Raw genomic sequence first — 27,750 nt, 5'->3', positions numbered from 1 at the left:
CATCCTGATCCCATCCATTTCCCTGTCCCTTCGTATCTGACCTCTGTCTTTGCTATCCCTCCACCAATAAAATAAAATTTAAGAGGGAAAAAACAAAAGAAAGAAAAAAGGAAAAATCTCATCATGGAAGCTGCGGCATGACCCAGTGAGTCATGCAGTAAACCCCTCCGTCCACATGTCTTTACTTGCAAGTGTTCATCGCAGAGAGTCATTGGTCTGGTTCGAGGCCTTTGGTTTCTGCTACACTATTGCTACTGGGCCCTCAGTGGTACTCCTCTTGGATATCCTGTTGTTGCCCTGTGTAGTGGAGATCCTGCAGCTTTAGGTTTGTGGGTCAGGCCCCTTCATGTGCTCCTGCAGATCATGGATGGGGTGGATGGAGGGGTGGGCCAACTCCGTTACCCTGGTTCTGGGCCTGGGCAGTTGCAGGGTTAGTCAGCCTGTCACCCTCTCCACCCCACCTGGGTGAGCTCTCCAGCATTGTCTTTGATGGTTCACCCTTTGTATCGATGAGCAGGGGTGGGGTCAGGCCTCCTGCTTACACACCCTCAGGGGCAGCTCTATTGTGCTGTCCAGGTGACATGTAGGACCCTCTCTCCTGAGTGCTTTAGTCAGGGAGGGGCAGGACCAGTTCTCCCTAGTGCTACAGCTAATGAGGGGTGGGTTCAACTCTGTACAGCCTTATCCTCTCAGCCTTTGGTGGTATCAGGAGCCACAGACATCGGTAGAGATGGAGGCTGCATCGAGCCATGAACCCAGACATGGGCCCCAGCTTCAGCCCAGACATCACCATGGCCCTGCATGGCAATCAAGCCACCCACCTCAGCCTATCTCACCTCTTCAGACATAACCCTGTCCAAGGACATGAACCATTTATCTGTCTCTGTCTCCCATACCACACCGTACATTTGCTCACCATATGTGCTGAGTGGGCTCATGTTTTCTCCTCGGAGCCTGGGATGGACTGCCCCAGGTCTTTGTATGTGACTCCTTGTCCCACTTGGTCCATCAAGGTGCTGGGCAGGACCATGCTTCCAAAAGTCATAGTGACAGTGCCCACCCACCTGGCACCTGGTTCCTGGTTGGTGCAGAGGTGTTTCTGGAGTCCTCTGGAGGCCGGGGCTATAAAGCCTGGGAAATATCTCATCTTTAAAACCTTGTGTAGCCCTGAAACTGAGAAGCTTCTTTAAGGCAAAGGACACAGTCAGTAAGACAAATCGACAGCCCACAGAATGGGGAAAGATCTTCACCAACCCCACATCTGACGGAGAGCTGATTTCCAAAATATACAATGAACTCAAGAAGCTAGCCACCAAGACACCAAACAATGAAATTAAAAAGTGGGGTGCAGTGTTACGATAAATCTTTCCGCCAAAAGCCGCTGAGCCCTACTGCCACGTGTGCACTCTACAAGTGCCCCACGCGAGTTAGGGCCCCAATTAATGCACAGAGAGACTTGTATTAGGTTCAAAACTGCTTGGCCAATGACTGTTAGCTTAGTCTTAATTATCATAAATCTATATATTTTGTAAGACTTATCTTATAGAGGATGCCTTTCGCTGGCACCCTCTCTTGCCGGTGGCTCACATGGAGCCGCTGGAGAAGGAAGGGGAAAAGGGGACCCTTCCTGTTTCTCCTTGCTATGTCACTTCCAGCCTGGATCACCACTTCTCTACTACATTTCCCAGAATCCTCTTTGACTCCTAGTCCTGTCTAACTTGCTGCCATTGGCCAAACAGTATTTTACTCAACAATCAATAAGATAAACAAACACAGAAATACTTTCCCCATCAGTGCAGAACTAAATAGAGAATTCTCAACAGAGGAATCTGAAATGGCTGAAAGACACTTAAGAAAGTGCTCAAAATTCTTGGCCATCAGAGAAATGCAAATCAAAACAACTCTGAGATACCATCTTACACCAGCCAGAATGGCTAAAATCAAAAACACCAATGACAATCTATGCTGGAGAGGATGTGGAGAAAAAGGAACACTCCTCCATTGCTGGTGGGAGTGCAAACTTGTAAGACCACTTTGGAAATAAGTATGGCGGTTGCTCAGAAAAATGGGAATTAGTCTACTTCAAGATCCAGTAATTCCTCTCTTGGGCATATACCCAAATAATGCACGTTCATACAATAAGGACATATGTTCAACCATCTTCATAGCAGCATTGTTTATAATAGCCAGAACCTGGAAGCAGCCTAGATGCCCCTCAACTGAAGAATGGATAGAGAAAATGTGGTACATTTCCACAATGGAGTACTACTCAGCAGAAAAAACAATGGAATCTTGAAATTCGCAGGCAAATGGTTGGAACTAGAAGAAACCATCCTGAGTGAGGTAACCCAGTCACAAAAAGACAAACTTGATATGTACTCACTCATATATGAATTTTAGACATAGAGCAAAGTATTGCCAGCCTACAATCCTCTGCACCAAAGAAACTTGGAAACAAGAAAGACTCTAAGGGAAAAATGCATGGACCCCAGAGACTGGGAAGGGGCAGGAACTCCTGAGCTAATTGGGAGCATGAGGGTGGGGGGAGGGAGCTGCCAGAATGAGAGGAGGAGAAGAAGAGGGGAGAGGAGGAAATGGAGGAGCAGAAAGGTTGAGTTGGGGGAAGAATAGAGGAGAGCAGGATGAGAGATACCATATCAGAGGGAGCCATTATAGGTCTAAGGAGAGATCTGGCACTAGGGAGATTTCCAGAGATCTACAAGGATGACACGAACTGACAATCCAGGCAATGGTGGAGAGGATAACCTAAATGCCCTTCCCCTATAATGAGACTGATGACTACTTTTTATGCCATCCTAGAGCCCTCATCCAGTGGCTGATGGAAGCAGAGGCAGACACCCACAGATATACACTGAACTGAACTCTGGAACCTAGATGCAGAGAGGGAGGAATGAAGGTTAAAGGGGTCAGTACCAGGCTGGTGAAACCCACAGAATCAGCTGGCCTGAACAAGGGGGGAGCACATGGACCCCAGACTGCTGTCTGGGAGGCCAGCACAGGACTGATCCAGACCCCTGAACATGGATGTCAATGAGGAGGCCTCTGCACTCTAGGGGCCCCTGGTAGTGGATTAGTATTTTTCCCTGATGTAAGAAGGGACTTTAAGAGCCCATCCCACGTGAAGGGATGCACTCTCAGCCTGGACACATGGGGGAGGGCCTAGGCCCAGTCCAGGATGATGTGGTGGACTTTGGGGAGCCACCATCAAGGGCCCTACCCTGCCTGGGGAGTGGAGGGTGGATGGGATGGGGGTAGGTAGGGGATTGAGGAAGGGTTGGGGGAGGGGAGGGAGAGGGAGAAGGGATTGACATGTGAAGCAAGCTTGTTCCTAATTTGGACTAATAAAAAAAATTAAAAAAAAAAAACCTTGTGTAGCAACAGTAAGTTTTATCTCCATAGAGTACTGTCTACTAATACATTTATGGAGCGGCTTAATCTTTATTGTTGATACTCATAGCTCTGCACATAAAATAAGCTGTTTGAGATCATTGTCACATATTTCCACAGTCTAACAAATCCATCCTTATTCTCTTAACCAAGAAAAATGATCATTTAAGGGCAACCAGTCACAGCTGGCATCTGACAGATCAAATTATAGATACTTTTCCATGTGTTATTATGTGTGCATAACTTCTACCCTTTTATTCTATGTGTAACTTATAGCTGTGTCATGGATAAAATTAGGCTCCAACTTGATGCTTTGCCTCCGGAGGTGAGCCTGGGCTACCATTTCTGTACTGACTTGAACAACTGTCTTTACTGTAGTCTGCTGCATATATTTATGGACTGTTATGTGTGTAAGGATCACCTCCTCCACTCACGTATTGGTCTAGTCTTACCTTGCTTTCATTACTAAACAATAATTAAATTATAAAAGGTAGGGCAACATTTACACTTGTGTGATTCTGCTGCATACATCTGGACTTAGGTCTCTACAGGTGAGTTAGTCCCATGTATATGAAATAAATACAGCAAAAACCTCTCTTCTTGGTTGCAGCTGAAAGCACTGACAGAGACTACCAAACTAGCCAGAAACAAACCTGAAATAAGCCAGTTTACCAGAGAATCCTTAGAAGATTATTATTGGCAGATAAGGTAGGTTTGTTTGGTTTTTTTTTTTTTGTTTTTTGCTTTTTGTTTGTTTTTTGTTTTGTTTTGTTTTGTTTTTTTGAGACAGGGTTTCTCTGTGTAGCTTTGGAGCCTATCCTGGCACTCGCTCTGGAGACCAGGCTGGCCTCAAACTCACAGAGATCCGCCTGCCTCTGCCTCCCGAGTGCTGGGATTAAAGGCATGTGCCACCAATGCCCGGCGATAAGGTAGGTTTTGAGTGAGTTCTGCATGCATCAAACATTTACTAAGTAGATTAGATGGCATGTGTTTGCTCTGAGATATATGAAATTTGAAAAATAGAACTTCCTACTCTTCAGGAGATTACAGAAACATTGCCAGTCTTTCCTTAAGACCTGTGTTTGTGTAGAAACATTTTATAGAACTACCATGAGAAAATCCTGGTAGGTTTAATATCTCCTGATGAAAGATTTCTTGATGAAAAACTTTGCAGAATTCCCAAAGAGAAAGACTGGAACTGGAAAGTAGAGTAACTGAAAAGGAAACTCACTCGAGGACTTGGTTTCAAAGTAGGTTTGGGCAGACAGAGAAGTCAGTGAACTTGGAGATAAGAGCTTGGAAAGAGCTGAGTCTGTGAAACAGACAATGACAGCCTAGGCGACCTGAGAGGCGTTACTTAGACTGACCCTCATCAGAGGAGCTCCAAAAAGATGTGATGGACCTGAGAAGGCTTGAAGTTTTGGTGGGGGAGAATGTGGCAGAGGGGATACTGACCAAAAAGCATGCAGATAGGAAGCAGAAAGTGAGGAAAGGAAAGGGGAAGGTTTAGGTGCAAGACGCATCCAATCAAGTCACTCGAAAGTGACATAGTTCCTCCTGCGAGGCACAACCGCCTACCAGTGGTACAGCCAGATTAAGTATCCATCTTTTAGTTGAGTTAGAATGCTCATGATCTAGGCATTTAACAGTGCCATCAGTGGTATGTCCAAATGGTTGTTGATAACAGTATTTGGAGGTGGAGCCTTTAAAGTTGATGAGGACATGAGGGTCCATTGTCGTGGGTGGTGGGTTTTAATGTGTTAATAAAGGGGCTTTTGAGGCCGGTCAGTGGTGGCGCAAGCCTTTAGTCCTAGCACTTGGGAGGCAGAGGCAGGTGGATCTCTGTGAGTTTAAGACCAGCCTGGTCTATAAGAGCTAGTTCCAGGACAGCCTCCAAAGTCACAGAGAAACCCTGTCTCGAAGAAAAATAAAAAAAATAAAAGGGCTTTTGAGAGTAGCCACTCTCCATGGAAATGATACAGGTTCAATAGTGAATGGCATTTCTCTACCCTCAAGTATTTTAAATAATGACAGTCTTTCCCCAGAACCTTCCTAGAATGACCGTATCCAGGGTTATCCCCATCATTTCTTCTCACCAAAATCTTTTGAGATTCTGAGACCCAAAAATATCTGAACTCTTCCTAAATTAGTGGCTGCAGGGCTGTCCAAATGGAACTTCCCACTTATGGGAGGATGATACCCTTATACAAGAGCAAATAAAGCACTGACTGGTTTACACTGTTTGGTCACGAATAGTAGAGTACCAACCAGAAATGATCTAAATGTCACATAGATAGCAAGAAATATCACCAAATTCCAAGGCTCCCAGCCCCTTCCTTCCTTCCTTCCTTCACTGTCCCTTTCTTGCAGCATCACTGTCCATTCCTTTGGGATCTCTCTGACTCCTCAGCTAGGAGATTTTCCTTTTTCCGGAAAGCTTGAGTTTTAGCAGAGCATTTTTGAATAGTGATTTAAAAAACCTCTGCCGAGTCCATTTCTGCTGGGTTTTCAGTGGGTAAAAGAAAAGCATCCTAAGACAGAGGTTCCAGATGTGGGTCATGTAGGGGGAACAGATGGGTTCAGTCCAGTATGTTCTTCTTCAGTGTTTCAAGTGACTGACAGTTCTAACCTAGCTGTCCACTCTTGGTCTGCGATGATTCTCACAGTGACACAAAGCGACTATATCATGAAGAAAGGGAAAAGGACCACTCCCTTCTGCACAGAGTTCTACAGACTTGGAAACAGATGAAATCTCTCAGGCAAAAGCAAGGATTTACAAGCACCCCAGTAAAGCTGCAGTTTCACAAGTAAGTGGTCACTCTACTAGTATCTCTTGGTCTCTGAGGGAGTGCCTGTGAATACCAAGAATTGGCACTCACTGGGGGAAAATGTGGAAGGCACATAGTAAGAACTCATTGTCTTACAAATTTGCTAGAAGGTAGCTTGATTTGAAAGTGGCCAAAGGGTTTGGACAGATGTGCCCCAGGAGGTAAGTGGATGGGTGATGAACACATGAAAACATGCCAGAGAGAAAAGAAAGTTAAAGCCACAGTAAAACAGTGTCAACATACCTGTCCAAAAGGCTAAAATCAGAAAGTCATTAACAGATGCCACCAAGGACACCAGGCAGCAAAAATCTGCACTCCTTGCTGATGGGCAAAAAAGTGGTTTGGTACTTTCTCACAAAGTTGAATGTGGACCCAGCAATCATACTCCATATGTAAAAGATGGTAAAATATTTTTGAAAGTTAGATTTAAGCAGGATTTCTAATTTGGAATTAAATTTGTTAATGGTGTAAGCAGTTTATGAATCCCAGAGAAATAGCTAGTCTGCTCCTGACAACTGTTTGTTCTGAGTCTTTTTCAGACAACTAGGGAAGGAGTGGTTTCTGTTGTTCCTCCACTGTTCAGTAGTAACAAAAGCTCGTCTGACAGTTTCTAAACACAAACCCAGCATGGAATTCCATCATAACTCCCAAATCAATACAAGCTTGAACTTGCTTCTAATCTTTTAAACCACTTGACACACCCATGTACCATGAACTCCAAAAGGACAGCCACAGATACCACAAGGCTATTGGGAATGGTGGACTTGAGCACATAATCTGTGTTCCCCAAGTCTTATTCCCAACTGCTTTGAACTCCAGTCCTACCAGAGGGCCTCCATGTTGACTCTTCCTAGCATTAAACAGCTTTGGGCTGGGATTTGCTGTGGTGCTTTTGTTTAGAAACCCCTGAACTAAATCCCAAAGTGTCAGCGACCAGGTTGGTCCTAGCAGTGATCCTAAAGTATCATTCAGATCAACTAGAAAAGTTGGCTGTTTAATGCTCCCGAGAATTCTTTTTCCTGGACAACTTTACCGCTCTTATTCTACCGACCGACCTGGCCCCAATAGATCCAAACTATAGAATCAATAGAGATGCTGCCTCCTTCTCAAGTTTTGGTTCGGGCACAGAATCTGATGTCCCTTAATAATATGCCTAAGTGAGGTAGTTGAGCGAACAGCTGGAAGTATGTTAGAAAGAAAAAGGTGGGAGCTGGTAGCCTAGTATTAATGCCATCAGTGTCCGTGGTACTCCTTAAGGAAAAGGGACACGGTGAGATTAGGAGAGTTTAAGAACATATACTTGAGAAATGGCTTTAAGTGGCTTAGGAGAAACCAAACACAAGACAGAGGAACACCAGTGAGCACTTTACCACAGTCAGAGATAGGGGAGGGGCAGGGGCACTGTATGTCCACAGGAAACAATGTCTAACCATGGTTGATGCTTCTGGATACTGGATGGATTTCTGACAGGGAGGAAATGGAAGTCTCAGCTAAAGCAAGTTTTACAAAGTGGCAGTGGCTGACGGGAACTAGCAGGAAGTTGGAGATAAAGCGGGTCATCTCATTCAGGCTGGAAGCTCACCTTGTCAAGTGTGAGCATCACTTCATTAAGTGTAGAGAGACCTGGGCTGGTGAGATGGCTCAGTGGGTGACAGCATGTGCTGCCAAGTGTGACAAAGGACAAGTGACTCCTGCAAGTTGTCCTCTGACCTCTACACCTGTGCCATGGTGTTCAAATGTATGAGCCACCACCCCTACCTAAATAAATAAATATATGGAGATATATTTATTACACACACACACACACACACACACACACACACACACACACACACACACACAACTTTTTAAAAGGTAGAGAGAAACTGTCTGAGCTGCCAGCTACTGAATCCAAACCACAACACTGGTAAATACAGAGAACTCAGGTTCATGTAGATACTGTCTTCACTTATGTTCTCTGTTGGTTACTACCGGGTGGGGCTTCAAATCGCCCCTTAAGAGGTACTTAAGATGAAAAGGTGTGAGAAGGTGAATGCAAGCCACACAAGGTGAGACCCCACACTTACTAGACTAACCAGAATCTTGTCATTTTCCAAATAGTCCAGGATAAAAAGGAATCCATAAACCCAACATCACCCTACCTCAATAACTGTCCCAAAGAGATATGATATAATATAATATAATATAATATAATATAATAGCCCCAGGACACATGACTCCCAGTCTCTAACTTACTAATAACACTGGCTCTCCAAATTACTGTCCATTAGAATCACCTGAGACTTGTAACAACCACTGTTCCTATTTAATTGGTATAAAGCATGGTCCTGAGCCCAGGAGTCTTAAAATTGAATCTCCCTAAGTGATTTAATGTTATAAAGCTTGAGCCGATTGCATTAAAGTACAAGTCAGCTGATTCCATATTGATGGCTGTGAATCAGAGAAAGGCAATAATGGTTATCCTTTGTCTTACTGGGAATGTTTGGCCGGCTACATTCGGCCTTCACATCAGCCTGACTTTCAGACGAGAGTGGGCCTAGAACCCTTCAGACATTTGTGTGAATTCTGTAGTGCTGTTAGTAAGGCTGGGCTTTCAATACGTGTAACCTGGTCTCAAGCCCACACAGGTATTATACACAGTAGCATCATTGTATTCTGTTTTAGAAGGACAAAGCACACAAGCTCTCAAACAGCTCTACTAGGGTATACTGTAATGATAAACCTTTCTGCCAAGCCACCTGAGCCCCGCCCCATGGGCGGCCAAAGTAACACACAGAGACTTATATTAGGTACAATGCTGCTGGCCAATGACTAGGATTTCTTATCTGCAAGATCAGTCTTAATTATCAACCATAACTATTAATCTATATATGTATAAGACTTACCTTATAGAGGACTCAGACCTTGCCAGGCTTGCGTCCTGTCTTCCTGGTGGTCACATGGCGACTCCTGTCTCTACTACTTTTCCCAGAATCCTCCTCGACTCCTAGTCCTGCCTAACTTGCTCTCCTATTGGCCAACAGTGCTTTATTCAAGAGCCAATAAGGTAAACATACACAGAAGAACTTCTCCCATCATCATACTTCACAGTTTGTCAATTTTAAGTTATATTCCAGGGTCTTAGAGCACTTACATCACCCAAAAAAGAAACCTCTTTCCATTTATAAGCATTCCTCATGTTTGGATAGGTTTCATTTCTCTTGTGACTGCACCTTGGTGAGGACTTGCTGGGTCAACACGGTAACAATCTGGTCAGCATTCCGAGGAACCGCCAGACTGCTTTCCTGAGTAGCTGTGCCCCTTTCCACTTGGATCAGAGCATATGTCTTCTGACATGGCTCCCTTCCAGAAACTTAAAAATAGAAACTGAAACTTTGAACTGAGAAACACAAAACCCCCTAATCAAGAAAACTCAGCTCCCAGGACAGGTACTTTCTGAAAATGTTCCAGAGCTTTGTTGAACTGTAGCAGTGCCCACTGCACGTGGCTGGGAGAATTGAGTAGATGTGTATCCCGTACCTCAGGCACACATACTTGGTGAGTACTGAGAGTTAACCAATGCCAACAGTAGCAGAGCAATCGAGGCACCGTGGCCTTCTTACTGCTATTGCATCAGCCCCAGAGAACAGCTGGGACCGGTACCTGCTATCCCTCTGGTCACCTACACCAGGCCTTGTCATCTGAGGAGAGATGTCCTTTGAGAAGGCTGCCAATGCTGGTAGCAAATTTACTGATGAAGAGGAAACCGGTGGAGACTGCAGAAACACTTAGAAATATATTTTTTTCAAATATATCTCTAACAACTTCCAAACACCTACATTACTTCTACTCTAAACGATTTTATTTATTGTTAATTAGGATAAAAATGAACACATGGGATGAACAGAACCAAGCAGGAATGTTATCGGGGGAAGAGAATGAAGAAACGCCATTCCAGAATGAAGACACGTGGGTGGTATGGATTTCATTGCTTAGTATGTGCTTCTTGGAACTTGAAACAGATACCAGACAAATCCAAGTGTAAACAGTTCTCGTGGTAAATTATCTGTCCTTCTGTTGTTGGTTTCTAGGGACTCCCCTATATAGCTTCAGACCTTGAAGGAATGGACATGGAAAGAATAAAGCCAATGACGCTGGTGCCACAACTTTCTTTCACAGCAGAATTAACAAATGTATCCAAGTGTTCACTGTAAGCTCCTCAGAGAACTGTTTCTTCCTCACGGGTTACCTCTTGTATTGTTGCTGATAATGATGTCAGATTTCATGACTGCCATTTGTTTGACACTGCTACACTTGCATATATGGGGACATTCGATTGTCCCCAATGCTCTATGGAGTGTGAGATGCTATCCTCATCTTGGAAGTGGGGGAGTTTATTCTAATGGAAGGCAAAGTTGCTCCAGGCCACATATCAAATGCATTTCTGAGGGAGGACACAGATCATTTTAACTTGCAGTAAAGTCTGTACTGTCTTTACTAGCAAGCCTTAGATATCAGTAGGTTTCATACTTTGTCATAATTTTTATTCAGGTAGAGATGGGGGGTATAAAGCCACTATTATTATATTGTCACTTTGCTCATTACAGAACACCTTTATGTTTATGAAAACTGTTCCATGTCAAGATCAAGGTCCCTTGGATGGCTCCTTTCTTTGGCAGTACAAATTTCATTCCTTCCCAGATTTCTTCCTTGTCCTTGCCTATGACATTATGAATAAATAAATATACACATTTCTCTCATCCACTAGGCTTACAGATCCCATCTCCCATAAGCAGGATATTGCAGCTTAGGGCACTGAATTGCATCTACTTTTCTACTTCTCTGTCCCAGAGGAGGCAGGACGAGTTGATCATTCAGTATTGTGAATGCATCATTTAGTGAAGAGTGGGAACATGGACCATACCCCAGTAAATATTCACACTTCTAAGCAAATGGATGGATGGTTGTATTGAAAAGCAAACACAAAGAATAAGTAGACAGAAGGGCACAATTAGCACCATCCTCTTTCTGAGCAGAGAGGTACAGCAGAAAAGCAGCCTTTTATTTGTCCTTTAACAAGGGCCTAAGATAATTTATTAGGTAAAATGTGTACAGAATTCCCATCCAAAAGAAATAAGGGAAATGAACCATGAAAAGAAATTGGAAGGCATATGGGCCACAGTAAAGAAATGGACAACATGACTGCTCCATTCAGGGGAAGGTTTTGGTGTGTGTGTGTGTGTGTGTGTGTGTGTGTGTGTGTGTGTGTGTGTGTAAGAAACCAAAGGCATCTGGAAGAGTCTATAGCCAAGAGGAAGAGGAATAGATGGACATGGCCAGGGCTATCTAGGAGAGGGGAGAGAGCACCAGGGAGCAGAAGATAGAGGAGCAAGATAGAGAACAGGGGCTGAACAAATCCTGCTGATTATAGGGAGGATAGCTGGGAGGAAGGACTCTTTGGGGGATGGAAAACCCATTCCATAAGTTCCTGAGGAATGCTGCTTCTGTCTAGCTGTCAGAAATCCTTCTGTAGTCTAGCTCCAGCTCATTTCTAAACAAATGGAGAGCCTGAGACCTGAGAGAGGGAAAGAGGAGAAAGGAAAGAGGATCCAGGTGTCAGAAAACCTAGAAAAGGCTTAGTGTGGTCAAGGCCAAAGGAAACACAGCTTCCAAAGCCGTGGCCATGAGATGGTGTGGCGGCTGCCCATTCACAGATGAACAAAGCCAACTCCTTAGAAAGGAGGGAAATGTTGATTCCAAGGCCAGAAATTAGGCTCTCCACACAAGATTTGACTTTCCAATATGCTCAGTTTATTCAAACAAACATTACTTATAACGTCATGCTAATATAAAAAGTTAGAACAGGTATCTCACTGAGCAGGGAACAGTCATTTGCACAGAAATGCTGCCGCAGGGTTTCCCTGGGGAATCCTCTCTGGTGAGAACACATCTGACCCTTGTGGTCTCAACCCACAGCTGCTGTGAAGTCCTTCAGCTGTGACAGGTGGGAGGATGGCACTGATGGAGGTCCAGGAAGTTCTCAAGAATGCTGGCCAGCAGCCTGTGTGAACCTCGTGGCAACGCAGGGAGTTCAACAGCTCCTGAGGCCAGAGCCACACTCAGAGTCTCAAAGACTTCTTGCTGATGGTTATCAATGCAGAGGCTAGAGAAGCAGTCAGTGTCTTGGGAGCACAGAGTGTAACCCTAGAGACCATCCCCAGAGGTCCAATTGTATCATGCCATTGTGCGGTTATCGGGCTATCAGGGCTCTCCTCTGGGGGCTGGTTCACCAGCATACCAAAGCCACCTTTGGGTCAGGTCATCAGCATACCACGGACTGTCCTGGGCTAGGCTGTATCTGAGCTGTGGGGTGGCTTGCCAGGGGCTTGCTTCTGAGGCCTACCTTTTCGGTGGCAAGCTTTGGCATCATATTTCAAATCACACCAAATGGCTTTTGAGTTACACAAAGTGGTTTTACACTTACGCTCCCAATGAGTAATCTATTTGTGAGAATGTTGGTAAAACTACTTTCAGAGGACAACACACAGGACAGCTTTCTCTGGGTTAATTGGGAAGGTGGAAGAGAGGAAGGGGACGTAGAATAAACATCGTTTGTCACCTGACCTTCTGAGAGGGTTACAAGAGGGGCGGACAAACAATGGGAAGAGACTCTGGCCCATAAATTGATTATGGCAGAGTGGTGAAGCGGGTTTCAGGCCTATGTCTAGGGCTTACCTCCCCAAAACAGGTCTAAGATCAAGCCTTAATCCTCCCTCCACCAATTGCCATGTGTCTGAGAAGATAGAAACTGGTTAGGTGAAATAAATAGGCATGGGAAGACTATGTTTATTTCCTCTTACTCACCAGGTAATTTTATGACCAGCAAGTGTTTCCATAGAAACCTCTGCTAAGTGGCATATCATTTCCCCTATTGTGCTGTTTGTCTCTGCAGGAAAGCGGCTAATGCAGCCTGAAGCCTAAGGGATTTACAGTTCCTTTAAAGGAAAAGAATAAAGTGTATGTGTGTGTGAGAGAGAGTGTGTGTGTGTGTGTGTGTGTGTGTGTGTGTGTGTGTGTGTGTGTGTGGTTTTATTGTTGTTGTTTTATGTAAACCCTCTACCCCACACCCAAGTGTCCCCCTTCCCTCTCTTACAAAACATCTGGTGGGTGTTATAGTTTCTTTAAGATATGACTCTTCAGAATGAACAGCCAAACCTTGATTTTAGTTCCTTCCTATTTTTGCATGTACATTTTCAAAAATGATTGACTATAAAGAGGATATTTTCTTATCCCATACAGGCAGGTGCTATTTGACTTAAAGATAGAATTTATCTTCTGAAATAGTCATTCTTTCTAACATCCTAAGGTAATTTGGGGGGAAAAGTAACAGTTTTACATTGTCTTTGATTTTGTGGGTCATCTAATGGTTTGATTTTTTTTCTTTTTTTTAGATCTGAGCAAAAGAGGAGAGCCAAAATTCAAAAGCTTAAATATTTTATCAAAATATTTTATAACGATAAACAAGTTTCCTGTACATCTGTGTCTCCCCTACAGTTTGATTTTAAAGTCATGTTTCAACAGATTTTTAACGTTCAACTGTTATATTGGCCTGAAACAATTTGCTTGGAGGTATGCCCTTTTCATTTATGTTTGTGTCTTATTTTGTGCCAGATGTGCTATTTTTCTGGTTAATGCCTGTTATATACAGTAGCTTATTTCTTTTATATTAAGGAATGCCTTATTTCTATGGCTAGCAATGACTTTGCAATTCATAAATGCATAATCTACCTCTGTTATGGCCTTTCATGCCTTAAGTACAAAATTGTTTGTAGATGTTCCAAATACTTCTGTTTCCACTAACACTCCTGCCAGCCCGGAACACACAGCAGTAATGTTCGTTCTGAGTGAATTGCTTAAGCTGAAGTAAGGCAGAGGGCTATCCTGAGTGTCAGGCAATTGCTGAGCATTTTCCTCGCCGGGACACGGTGGCTTCAGTGTTTGTTCTTCATCCTTTTTTTTCCCCCTTCCTTGTTCTTGTTATCTTGGATCCCTTTAAGAAAGCAGACAGCTGAACACACAACAGACCCCTGATCTCACAGGCTCACATGTTTGAATACTTAGTCCTCAGTTGGTGGCACTACTGGGAATGCTGTTGTACCTTTACCAGGTAGAGTCTTGCTGGAGGAACTGAGTCCTTGTAAAAAACAAACTGATATTTCCTAGCTTGTCCCCACTTCCTGTTCTTTGTGAGTGTGGTTGCCATGTGACCTGCCAGCTTCCTGTTCCCACCTTAACTATGTGAATGGAATGGAATAGAACAATGCTATTTTTATATAGTATTTTTCGAAAGTGATACAGATGTGTTATTGAGAGGTCTTTTTTTTTTTCTTGTTCCTGTTTTGCATTTTGGTGAGTTCTCAACCATTTATTTTATATTTAGGTTTATGAAATAAGTAAAAGGACAAGTTTACTGGTTAAACTATATCTGCCTTTACCTAACAAGACAGAGCTGAAAGACAAGACTGACCTGGAATATACAGAATTTAGCTCTGATAAACTGGCCAGGCCTATGGATGGAGGCGTAGGAAGCAGTGAGTCCTTTAAAATCTCCTGCACTCCACTTTTTCCATGTGGACCAAATCCTAAGTGAACTTGGGTCATACTTGTGAGTAAAGACCCTTAGCTGGGTGTTCTTCGATAAAACTTTTCTTGGGGAGATGCAACACACACACACACCTAATCACCCCAGATAGGGAGCCCATGACAGACCAAAGGATGGATACCACCAAAGTCCAACTTGGTGAGCCAGTGAGTTTTGTTGAGGTCACTTACAGGAGCAGAAATTACTCAAAGACAGCGGCATCGACAAAGCCTACCCTGGTATGAGTGACAGCTCACAAAGCTGGGAACCTGGAACACGCTGCAGAGCCTGCAGGCATCTCAGCAGGTTGGAGGGTGTCCTTTCCAGGTGCTTCAGCTGCTCTAACCCTTTTCCAGGCAGCCTGGCTGCTCTCTGCTTCTCCCAGGCCTAGTCAGGTCTAGCCTGTCTTCTTTGAAGCTCAGCTTCCCTTCCTTGAAGAGGGACCCTCAGGTTTGATTGCTCATTCTGGCAGGGAAGGGGGAACCTAGTGAGTATGGTCAGTTTCAGGGACTTCCTGAAGCTATTTTGAATTGTTTCTCTGCAGGGTGCAATGCTTCAATCTGGAGGAAATTTACACGACACTGGCTATGGTAGCACCTGCCTGTAATCTCAGCTCTCAGAAGGCCCAGGAGCCAGTCTGGGCTCCATAGCAAGTCTTTAAAAACAAAAAAAATCCCATGTACAGTATTTGGTTATAAAAGAAAAATACTCCAGGTGTTAAAACTAGATTGTTTAAAACTGTCTTGAATCAGGTCTTTGGGAAACTTAAACATTGCTGGAATGAGCTCTAGAGTGTGTGTGTGTGGGTGTAAGTGTATTTACGTGGTGTGTGTGTGTGTGTATTTGTGTTGTATGTAAGGGGTGTAAGTGTGTGTGTGTGTGTGTGTGTGTATGTGTGTGTGTGTGTGATTGTGTGGTGTGTATCTATATGTCTGTGTAAGTATGTGTGGTGTGTGTGTATGGGCTTATGTGTGTAGGCCAGAGGTGGATGCTGGGTATCTTATTGTCAGTCATTCTTTGTCTTATTTTGAGACAAAGTCTCTTACTGAACCTAGGAAGGATGGCCATCAAGCTCCAAGGATCTGCCAGCCCCTGGCTCCCAAGTTTGAGATTAGAGAGGTGCACCACATGCCTCCCCAGGCTGGGGTTGGAGAGGTGTGTCACCATGGCTCCCCAAGTCTGGGGCTGCAGAGGTGTGTCACCATGGTTCCCCAAGTCTGGGGTTAGAGAGGTGTGTCACCATGGCTCCCCAGTCTGGGGTTGGAGAGGTGTGTCACCATGGCTCCCCAGTCTGGGGTTGGAGAGGTGTGTCACCATGGCTCCCCAAGTCTGGGGTTGCAGAGGTGTGTCACCATGGCTCCCCAAGTCTGGGGCTACAGAGGTGTGTCACATGGCCAGCTTTTTACTTAGGTGCTGAAGAGCTAAACTCAGGTCCTGTTCTGAACTACCTTCCAGTAGGTGGCTTTGTTATGACTTCCTCTTTTAACGACTGTAAGGATGCCACAGGGTGTGTCTGCTGTTCTTGACTCAGTAGCGAAGGTAAAGAGAAAAGGAGGGATGCAGAGAAGAAGGGAATTTTCTATCCCTTTGTTATCCGATTGCTTCACTCCGATTCCTTTCTTTCATCTTAGGGGTTTTGTATCATTTGTGCCTATCAGATGAAAAGGAGGGAGGTGTGAACATAAGAGCAAGGGGAAAGTCAAAGAAATGTGAATCAAAAAACAAACAAAACAAAAATGGGAGGGACAGTCTTCTTGGGTCCATAGAGACCAGAAAATTCTTTTCTCCTGTAGAAACCTTTGCGCTAAGAGTAAGAACACAAAGCATATGGAGCATAGCAGTATTTTCACATAGTGGTGGTAAATGTTGAGGTGTGGGGAAAAGATGCAGGAATGTAAAGAAAGGCAAGTGTAGCTCCTTTGTTTTTGTTTTTTTGGTTTTTGTTGTTGTTGTTTTGTTTTGTTTTTGGTGTTTTTGAGGCAGGTTTTCTCTGTGTAGCCTTGGCTGTCCTGGAACTCACTCTGTAGACCAGGCTAGCCTGAAACTCACTGAGATCCACCTGCCTCTGCCTCTGCCTCCTGAGTGCTGGGATTAAAGGTATGTGCCACCACTGCATAGCTCCTTTTTAACAACGAGTCTTATTGTGTGTATGTAAGGTATGTGTGTGTAAGGTGTGTGTGTATGTGTGTGTGTGTGTGTGTGTGTGTGTGTGTGTGTGTGTAGTGGGTGCATGCATGCAAGTGCCCTCAAACTCATGGAAGCTAGAAAAAGGTGTTGTATCCCTTGTAGCTAGAGTTACAGGCATTTGTGAATGCCCAGTGTGAGTTCTGGGATCCTAACTCTGGTTCTCATGATTGAGTGGCTAGTGCTCTTAACCACTGAACCACCCACCCCGTCTGCCCCTTTTTCTTTTTTCTTTTTTTTTTTTTTTCCTGCCAATGATCCTTTCCTACTGGAAGAGGTTGTTTACAAAATCTCAGGCATAAGAAATGGAGAGCTCATCTCTATGTTTGGCTCAATATTTTCCTCTCATTTGTAGTCTGAGGCAGTCTTCCTGGTGTTATCTTAGAGGGGCGATGAAGGGTACCAAGATGGAGGCCAGAGGCTGCACCGGGTGACTTCCACCATTGCTCTCCACCCAATTTTTTGGAAACTGAGTTCTCTCCCTAAACCTAATGACCATCAGTTTGGCGAGGCTAGCTGGACAGCTGAGCTCCAGGGTCCACCTGTCTCTGCATCCTCAGCTCTGGGATCACAGAAGCTTTCTTACTGGTTCTGGGGTCACAGCTTTCATATGGCTCTGGGGTCACAGCTTTCATTTGAGTGGGATCACAGTTTTCATACAGGTTCTGGGGTCACAGCTTTCATTTGAGTGGGATCACAGTTTTCATACAGGTTCTGGGGTCACAGCTTTCATACGGGTTCTGGGGATCCAAACTGGGGATCTTCATGCTTACCCAAGCAGCGTTTCACACAAAGAATCATCTTCCCCACCCCTCAGCTTGTGGGTTTCTAAGCCAGTGATGTGTTAAATGTCTTTCATAAACAGATGTGCCTTTTAATCTCGAGGGAAGTGAGAATGAAAAAGTTTGCCTTCTAACCTCAGGAAAACTTAGCTATTCCCTCTCGTGGGCTTTAGATGAAAATGGAATCCCCCTGACACCGGTGTCACAGTCATTTCGATCTGCGTACTGTAGGTAATAAACTTTCCATGTTTGAAACATAGTTCTACATCTCAGCAAGACGTCCCATAAAATGTGCACGTAAAGGGGAATGCAGATAGCAAGAGGCTGCCGACTTTCCATTTGACTTTACACACTTTGGCAGTGTTTTCTGTGTGGGATCCTATGTTCCCTCACTGCCTAGGTTTACAGTCACATGGACAACTAGAGAAGCATCCCCATAGTCCTTCCCTTGCAGACAAAAGCCCAGACTCCCAAAGAGTTCATTTCTGGGGATTTAGATTTTCCCAGTCATCCTGGCTGGCTTGGTGGAAGGAAAGTCCTAGACTTCTGGAATATGTTTCCAATGCTTCATCTGTGCAGCCTTAAGCCAAGAGACAGGGTGGCTGACTTGGTGTTTGTTGATGGAAACAGTTCTCAGCTGATGGGTATTTTACCTCAGCCCACAGTTGAATGCAGTGGGGTATCCAGGGAAGTCACTGCAATGCTGTTCTGAGGTTTGTGATATTTTATGAGACAGATGTCAATGGACTCTGTGAAATCCCATGGCAGCTTCTTTCCTTAGAAAGTAACTTGTGTAAGTTTCTCTCTGCTGTCTACTTGTGAACATTCAAGTTTCTCCTCAAGCCTTGCGTTCTGGGGCATGTGGGCTGACACTGTGCCAAGAGGAGGGAAAACGTGTTGCAAGGTTTCAAGGGTGTCAGGTCTCAGAGGTCTTTTGTAACAACAAAAGAAAAATAATTCAACTTCAAGGACAGAAATAGGAAATATAAGAAAGGCTGGCCTGGACTCCACCTGCCATGACTGTGACTTCATTCACAGTCACCATTTCCTGGGGTGGGTCAGCCACAGCTTGTTAACAGTTGTCAGAGAATTAAGAATAGACACCGGTGAAAATAGACTCTACAAAGTGGATATCACACCTGAGCCAAAACATCGGACACAAAATCTGTGTCCATACTGCAATTCTGTGACCTCAGCTGACAGATGGGATCTGTTCTCAGGTGCTTGCAATAAAAGTGAATGGAAAAAAAAAAAAAGAAATGAAAAAGGAGGACGTGACTGTTTTTACGTATAGTGGAGGAGAAGGTTTATTGTAGATGTGAGGGAGAGCATAGGCAGAGCAGGGACATCTGATGGAGTCCAGAGTGGAGAAGACCTTAAGCCATGTGAGGAGAGAGGGGGAGGGGAAAGGAGAATTGCTGGAAATCAAGAGGCCAGTAGGGTAAAGGGCCAGGTAACCAAAATGGCTGGATTACATAGAGAAGGACAGCTGGGTGAAAGGCAGCCTAGTGCCTGTGTTGGAGAGTTGTGGGGGCAGCATATGCCAGCCACACCCTGTAACAGATAGGGACTGGGGAAAGGTAGACTGAGGGATGCTGGGAGAACCTGATGGCCAAGCCCACTTTGACATGTTAAATAGGGACCTCAGCCATCTGTCCCAGGTTTGAGACTCAACAATAAAGATCTTAGAAACCCATTCCAGATTCTTCTAATCAACTTATCTATGAAGACATCAAGTTAATTGACAACTCCAAGCACATACTCTAGGATTGCCTTCTTTTTCTCTTAGTCTACAACTAAGTCACTAAAGGTATATCATGAATCTAGCTTATTTTTATAGCCCCAGTGTTTGAAGATGGTTGTTCATGACCAAAGATACTCTCTTAGCCTATACTGCCTACTTAATCACTTTGCTTTTTGTTATATTTCAATGATGACAATACAACCTGAAGTCAATGTTTTGAAAATTTTTTTTACATTTATTTGTTTTGTGCAATTATTTTATTTTCACATTTATTCACACATGCATGCTGCAGAGAGGTCAGAGGACAACTTAGAAGAGTTCTGTCCTTGGACTATGTGGGATCCAGGGATAGAGCTCAGGTTATCAGGGTTGGGAGCAGGCACCTTGACCCACTGAACCATGCCGCCAGTCCCTTAGGTTCAGGTTTTACGTTGTGTGCTTTCTTGATCCCACACAAACAAATATTTGGATGAAATATTAGTATTCTGCATCACATAAAATAGTTAACCCATTATTATGTCTAGAATTTATGGAATACAACCAAAGAGTAGTATTCACTTAAGAATCTACTGCATTTCAGCTCCTTTGCAAAATGAGACAGCATAGATGAGTATCTGTAGAGTTTTATCTTCAGCAAGCGTATTATCTTTTAAGAAGACACTTACCAGAATGCTAGAGTGAAAGTAGAATGTGAGGAACACCAACCAGTCATAAAGATAGTTATGTCTTATCCTTAAATACAGGATGTGGGTAGGTTCACTTCCATGTTCCTACCACGATGGGCTTTAGCCTGTGTAATGTGTAACCAGCATGTTGCATGTAGAGTCACAAAGTATTTTCTCCACATTAGTGTGTTAAGGAATGTTGATGCCAGAGGTGTTCCTGGACTCCCGTGGCCCATGAACTCACAAAAGCTTTGTGACTGGGCAGATGACATCAGGATTGATCCAAATGACCCAGAGTATTCAGATATAACAGAACTTATTATGGTAAGTTTTAGAAGCTGTCAACACTATAAATATATTTTATTTCCTCATATGTATCTCATACACTCCTCCATTATTTGCTGTGCATTTTTCTGGACACTTAGTGTACATGTAAAAGTAGAATTGAGGGTATGTATGATTCTCAGTCAGTTTAGAGTATTGGAAAGGCGCTAGGAAAGCATGACTTCAGACCTGATGGTTGGCAGGCTGCCTTTAGGCTAACATCTGTTACACGCCAATCTTATTATTAGGTACTGAAGGTGATGCATCAAAAGGACTTTAAAATGTGTGCTGGCACTCAGACACCATTATCACCATTATCTGGTCACTTGTGCCTATTCCCTACAGCCAACTGAACTGCTCTGTATGTTCCCAACACACTTTATATTTACACTGACAGTGGCTGTCATATCCAGCCTGCAGGTCTGGTACTCATAGTCCATTCATATGCCCCCTTCTGCCTTTGTTTGTATACAGCATTGACATTTTCTCTTTCTGTGTAAGTCCTGATCTGACAGGTAGAAAGCACTGTGTAAGTCAGTCAGAGTCTGTATTTCCACAGGTCACATGACTCTGCAGGTCCCATTGCTCCATCCTACTCAGACTGCCACAGACCTCACTGTTGATGGGGTGAAAATAGTATTCTGAAATAATTCTTTAATTAAAAATAATTTCCTAAATAAAGACTTTGCATGCTTGTGCTTTGCAGTATTTGAGACACAAAGGGCAGGAGATCCCAAAATACTTCCGTCTGGAGCAGTTGCAAGATGAATTTAACTTTGTGTCTGAGGAAGAAATGAAAAGGAGCAAACGCTTCCAGCTGTTGCAGCTGAGAAATGCGGGCCAGCTAGACCTCTTCCTTCTGCAGCAGATGCCCCTCTATGACAAAGAGATTCCAGACATAGTCTTCCAGGTACTTGGCTCCCATTCACACAAAGCTCAGTGTATGACAGAGTTGACATCCTGTTGCTTTAAACATGTCCTCATCTCTGTATTAATTTTGGTAACTAATAATCAATGCACAGGTATTAAAATTGTTCATATCACCCAAGTCCCATCATGTCCTTAGCTTGACTTTATAGTGTAATATTATCCAATCATCTTCACAGCCCAAATCCTTTAGGTATGTTCCAGATTGATTTAGCTGGCATATTTTTTTGTTTTCATAAAGTATATCACTAATTTTATAGAGGTTCTGGGGGAGGAGCCAGGGAAGGAACACTACCATGGTGAATGTAGATATTAGTTGTAGGAGATATCTCAATTCAGATCTTAAGAATCTGAAAATGAGACAAGAGAAGCACTGGTCTTGTTGGGTTACATGCTGCAGCCAGCTGAGCTCAGTCAGTGACAGTCCATTACACATGTCCCATCTGAGCCAGACCTTCTGGGAGTTCCTGGTGACTGCCATCAATCTACAGCCAGGTGAGTATTTGTGTCATGGAATAGTAAATGTTCCAATAAGAGCTTCTCTCCCTACTTCAAGAGGACCTGCTTTTAAACATTTTACCAGCACCTCAACAGTCTCATGGGAGGGGATTGTAAGAGAGGACAGCTGTGAAAATAGCCGACTGTCATAACCCCCCATTGGAGCTTTTAAGAGATAGTTGGAAAGCAACTGCTTCCCATCTCTGAGGAAACTCCCGTCCAGTGGAATTGCGGCTGTAGGGTGATGAGAGCCCATCTTGGATAAAAATACTAGGTTCTTATGTCCTCTTGGTTACTTAGAAGCTACACAAACAAGCTACACAGAACTCATCATATGTAAAACTCCAGTTGTAGTGGGAACATGCTCACAGCCCAGTCAGGGGGGTCACGGATGCTCCTTAGGTGTGGCTCAGAGAGGAAAGAAGAAATGCAGAGCGATGACTTTCCTCATCTTCAAAATGACAATTTTTCTTGGTCATCACTACCATTTAGAAGATCAGTGGGCCTGTCAAATGATTCAGAAGATAAAGGCACCTGCTGCCAAGCTTGACGATCTGAGTTTGGTCCCTGAGACCCACATGGTAGGAGGAGGGAACCCACTCCAGCAAGCCAGCAAGTCGTCTTCCACATGCATGTGTGTACACTAAAGAAATTGATTCAAGTAAGGAGTCAATGAACTTCATGCCAGAGGAAAATGGGATACAGTCATAAACTGGTTTGGGCCAGTTCTCAGTGAAAGAATCAAACAAGGGTGGTTCCTTCTGAGCAGTGTTTGCCAGCATCCTCGGGCATGGACAGAAACAAACTACAGTATTTTTGTTGGAGCACACCGGATTTGATCCCCGTATTACATTCAGGCAAAACTAACCTAATTCTCTGTTTAGGAGTATGAAAGTCAGGCTCAGAAGGACATGTCCATTTCAGATGTGAACTCTATCACTGCACAAAGGATTAATTCTGTCAATTTTCTGAGAAAGGTAATGACACTTTGATATTGTCAATGCATGTGATTTACTGGTGTGAGAACCCCTCTGCTGGGTGCAGTGTAAATACTCTTTGCAGAGAGCTGGATGGACAACTCTCTTCAGATTTCCTTTGCAGTTAGTTTACTTCATCACCAGCTAACTCACTGTGAGAGCACATACCTAGCTTCTGTTTGAGCAGGAAAGTTACAGTGTCATCCTAATTATCACTGCACTTTAAAAACCAGGCTTGGGATAAGCTCTAATAATGAGTTTGCCATATTGGAAAATAGAGAAATGCGCTTGCTCCTGAGGAAAAAGAACTCATATCATTGTATTCCTTCTGCTACATCCAAGAGGGAGGTGAGCTGGCCCTACCGAGGGAGTGATTGCTGAGGATGCCTGAAGGATGTAAACAAATCCTAGGAAGGAGCTTTAGGACAGCTGTGTGCTGTGTAGTTAGATGTAAACGTGTGTGCGTGTGTAAAGACTGTGAGCTGAGGTTAGTTTAAGCCTTCAAGTTTGGCAGGTTCACATAATAATGCTGGAATTACAGACAGCGGAAAATGTTTACCCCAAAGACTTCTTGGATCTATAGATTCTTAACCCTTAGCCTCATTGGTGTGGCTGTCAGTGTCTCCTGTGTGCTGTTGAGTTTTATATGAATTCAATGGGACATGAGTTGTGTGCATTAGATTTTTGCTGTTGGATTGGCATCAGTGGCAGCCAAGGCTGGGGCTGTATCTGTAGGGAATACAGTCCCAGCTGGCTCAAGGATCAATAGATAGTGTTTTGCTCAAATGATGGCATCTAAGAAGCTAGTGTATTTCTTCAGCATGGTCCTTCAATTTGTTTATTCAGTGACCGTTACTGAGTATCTGCTTTGAGTCCTGACCTCCTGAAGTTTATATTCTAGAAGAAGCCTTATAACAAAAATAAATCATATCTGAGAGAATGCAACATGTTAGGGCAAAGAGTAGAAAATGAGGATTTGAACTTCGTCTGTCTCTGTCTTTTTCTCTTGTGTGTGTACGTGCATGTGTGAGTGAGTGAGTGAGTGTGTGTGTGTGTGTGTGTGTGTGTGTGTGTGTGTGTTTAGGGGGTACAATTGTAAATAACATTTCAGGTAACAGAAATCTACATGTTTGAAAGCTCAAGTGAACCCTGTCCTGTCTTATGAGAGAAACAGCAAGGAGCCCAGTCCTACAGGGTGCCAAGGGAGATGAAAGAGTAAAATTCCTGTGGGAAGAGAGGTCTGGTTCAATTTCAAAGGGACAGTTTGTTGCCTGTGTGGCAGGATATTTTGTCCCTTCTCTGCCACCACTCCATTCCCTAAACAATTCGAGCAGGTGACCAAGCTTTAAGTTGCATCGTCTCCAGAATGCTATGTGGCAGGACAGAAAGCTGGAGGTTGCCCACTCTACTTTCTGGTTACATGTCTGGAAGCATAAACCTATCATTAAGTAGAGTTCTCGGAGAGGGAAGAGTTTCCTGAGATGACTGTAGTCTTTAGAAGAATAGAGACTTGATCCAGGTATAGTGGTACATAACTGTAATTCGGCACTTAGGAGGTTGAGTGAGGATTGCAAGTTCAAGGACAACCTGGGCCACTTAAGAGTATGCCAGGCTGTGCTGTAGACTGAGACCCTGACTCAAATTTTAAAAAAGAAGAAAATCAAGGTTTATAGCAGCAGCAGTGACTCTCTTGCCACTTGGTGGAAGAGGGACTTACAGTTGGCATAGGTTGGGCTGGAGGGAAACACAAGTGCAGGTCATCTGGTCTGTGGGTCAGGTGATTCATTTTGGTCACTAGGAGCGCCCAGGAGTGTCGTTTTGCTTTGCAAAGACTCGTTCTGGCACCACAGACAATGAGTTAGGTGGAAAACTGAGCAGGGGTTTGGATGAGATGAAAGGAAGGAGAAAGGAAAGGGTGTAGAAGGAATGTGCTCTTAACATAACTGATGGTTTTAATAACAGCAGAAATAGCCATAGTCCCGCTTACCTAACGCCCTTCCCTCTCTCTGCTTGAAAAATTGAGGGGGTTGAATACACAGCGCACCAGAAGCATTGTAAACAATAGCCTTAAAACAGAAACACTCCTCTTCTTTTAACTTCTGGGTTTTTCCTTAGGTGAGAAGTTTGATAATGAAAAGAATCATCAAAGTCAGCAAATTTAACTTGTCAGATATTGTGGCTGACTATGAAGAAATTGTATCTACCAGGTACTTTAGAATTCCTAAATGTGAAAGTAAAGCCTTAACTACTATCTTCAGAATCCTCTGGGTTCTCTGTATTTTCTAAAAATTATGTCACATGTCTAGACTGCAGTGATGTGTTTATCTAAGTTATTCTATTATCTAAATATCAGGGTGAAAACCTAGCAGATCAAAGAAACAGGGGAGGAGCCACTAGTTGACCTTCCCTCCACACATTCCACAGCAAAGAGACTGAAATCTCTAAGTTCCTCCTACTCCTTCCTCTGCATCTTCTCTATCCATATTCCAGTCTTCTCTATGACTAATTCCGGTCAGATAGTCACTGGCTCCCACCCCCCATCCAAAGTTAACTTTATTAACACAGTCTCAGAGTGTCACAGTGTGATCAAATATCCCACAACATTTCCCCCTTTTAATCTAAATAAAAAGGAAAGGTTTTAACTCTGGCACGGTAAGACTATATACAATAAGAACAATTACCAAGTATTGTCTAAATGAAAAGGAAAGGATTTAACTCTAATACAGTAAAACTATATACAATAAGAACAAGTATTTAGTATTGTCTAAATAAAAAGGAAAGGTTTTAGCTCTAATACAGTAAAACCATATAAAATAAAAACAATTATCAGGTAAGAATTATATTCACAATGTCTAGTCCACTTGTATTTGGCAAATACAGATAAATTACTCTATTATATCTAGTCTATCTTGATGAATCCAAAATTTTATATCTAAATCACTTTCTATCATAACTTGTATTACCAGTCAAAAATATCCTTTTAGACCTTAAGCCATTTTCTTAGAATAACAACTTAAGCTTTGATGTCTCTAAACCTTATAAACTTTACAGCTTTTTCGCTAGATTTCTTTTCTTAATTTGGCAACAAAGAAAATGGTATAAATATTGTATTCACCCCCATCAGAGCCCCAAGAAGGATAAAATATTACCTGAGTAAATAGGAAGTGCAGTGCAAACAACTTCCAAAAATACAGAAATAACAGAGAAAGGCATGTATCTTTAGCCTGCAGGTCTAGAATATCTGACTATCTGTGAAGTAGGGATTTGAAGAACTGTCCTACCTTGTCTCAAAAAGTCCATCAGTTGCCTTCTTTTGTGTCCTGCTTGTGCAATTTGGACAGCATACTGTCAGAAATCAAGGCAAGGGCATTTTCCTGCCCAGTGGCTAACTTTGCCACAGTGAAAACAAACTCTATATGAAGATTCCTCAGCACCCATCATTCTTTTTTTGAAGTAAATTGGTGCTGCCAGGAGGAGACATGTCTCACTGTCATGAAAAACCTTATGTTATTAAAACATCTTATATGCCATATTCTGAAGATCTCTGATGTTTTTGAGGATCACCTGTCTATCTAAAAATATATATTCGACCTTGAAAACATACCTAACATAAGTATAAGTTTGATTGTTAATAGATGACTAACTACTAACCTGCATTAATTTATTTATTTCCTATTTTTTTTTTGTTTTGTTCTGTTTTTTTTGAAACAGGATTTCTCTATGTAGCTGTGGCTGTCCAGGAACTCACTCTGTAGACCAGACTGGCCTAGAACTCAGAAAGACTCACCTGACTCTGCCTCCCTGAGTGCTGGGATTAAAGGCGTGCACTAATGTTTGCCTATAACCTACATTTCTTAATTATCCTAAACAGTTTGTAATAATAGCTTTCAAGGACTAGGACTTTTACATTACATTTTTAAATGAGCGGCTTAGGTACAATACTTTAAACAAGAGTAGAAACACATATGTAGTATGCTGTGACAAAAATAACCTTAAATTTGTATCAGTATACAAAAATCTATACCAATGAAAAATATTTGAGACTAGTAGTTGCTTTTAGTAGATTCAGTAATCTACCCTTTTTGTTTTGTTTTGTTTTGTTTTGTTTTCTGTTTTTTTTGTTTTTTGAGACAGGGTTTCTCTGTGTAGCTTTGGAGCCTATCCTGGCACTCGCTCTGAAAACCAGGCTGGCCTCAAACTCACAGAGATTCGCCTGCCTCTGCCTCCTGAGTGCTGGAATTAAAGGCGTGCGCCACCAACGCCCAGCTAATCTACCCTTTTATCTTATCATTCCTATATATTCCCTTTTTCCCCACATAAATGAAAGAAAGAAAGATAGTGGAAAAAGAGAGGCGGGAGAGGGAGAGAGGGAGGGAGAAGAGAAAGAAAGAAAGGAAGGAAGGAAGGAAGGAAGGAAGGAAGGAAGGAAGGAAGGAAGGAAGGAAAAAATCCCTTAATCCAACTTCCTTTGTTTAGTTTTCTCCCTGACCATGATCAATAACAACTTTGAACTAACTCCCCTAAACAATGTCAAACATACATAACCCACTGAACAACCAAAAACCACCCACCCCACCTCTCTGGAATGTGGGCATCATGCTCTTAAAATTACTTCCTGTTGTCTGGGGGGGCTACAACATCTTTAGGGGACCCTGAGAAAATTGGGATAATGGTCATGTTTTGAGAGAGCTAGCTGTGTCATTTGTTGTTCAATCTCTGTGTGATGGAAAAGTGCAGGGCTTATCTGAAGTCCTGACTGGAGACATATGTGAGGCTGGACCATCTCAGCTAGC

At 43.2% G+C, this 27,750-nt stretch overlaps 1 protein-coding gene across 2 annotated transcripts in view; it reads left to right on the top strand.

Annotated features, from left to right (window-relative positions):
- The window catches only part of Cc2d2b (coiled-coil and C2 domain containing 2B), an 88,170-nt gene that overhangs the window by 20,493 nt on the left and 39,927 nt on the right, over positions 1-27,750 (top strand). For both annotated transcript variants that reach the window (XM_035441837.1, XM_027407355.2), the window contains 11 exons: positions 4,019-4,116; positions 6,075-6,215; positions 10,095-10,191; positions 10,307-10,425; positions 13,667-13,844; positions 14,656-14,806; positions 17,906-18,053; positions 20,417-20,555; positions 21,262-21,465; positions 22,865-22,957; positions 25,073-25,164. In XM_035441837.1, the coding sequence (XP_035297728.1) occupies positions 4,019-4,116; positions 6,075-6,215; positions 10,095-10,191; positions 10,307-10,425; positions 13,667-13,844; positions 14,656-14,806; positions 17,906-18,053; positions 20,417-20,555; positions 21,262-21,465; positions 22,865-22,957; positions 25,073-25,164 (1,460 nt within the window). The remainder of the gene's footprint in view (positions 1-4,018; positions 4,117-6,074; positions 6,216-10,094; positions 10,192-10,306; positions 10,426-13,666; positions 13,845-14,655; positions 14,807-17,905; positions 18,054-20,416; positions 20,556-21,261; positions 21,466-22,864; positions 22,958-25,072; positions 25,165-27,750) is intronic.

Source organism: Cricetulus griseus, chromosome 3 (assembly GCF_003668045.3).
Source record: "Cricetulus griseus strain 17A/GY chromosome 3, alternate assembly CriGri-PICRH-1.0, whole genome shotgun sequence".
NCBI classification, from domain to species: domain Eukaryota; kingdom Metazoa; phylum Chordata; class Mammalia; order Rodentia; family Cricetidae; genus Cricetulus; species Cricetulus griseus.
This window is presented reverse-complemented; position numbering and strand designations above follow the sequence as displayed.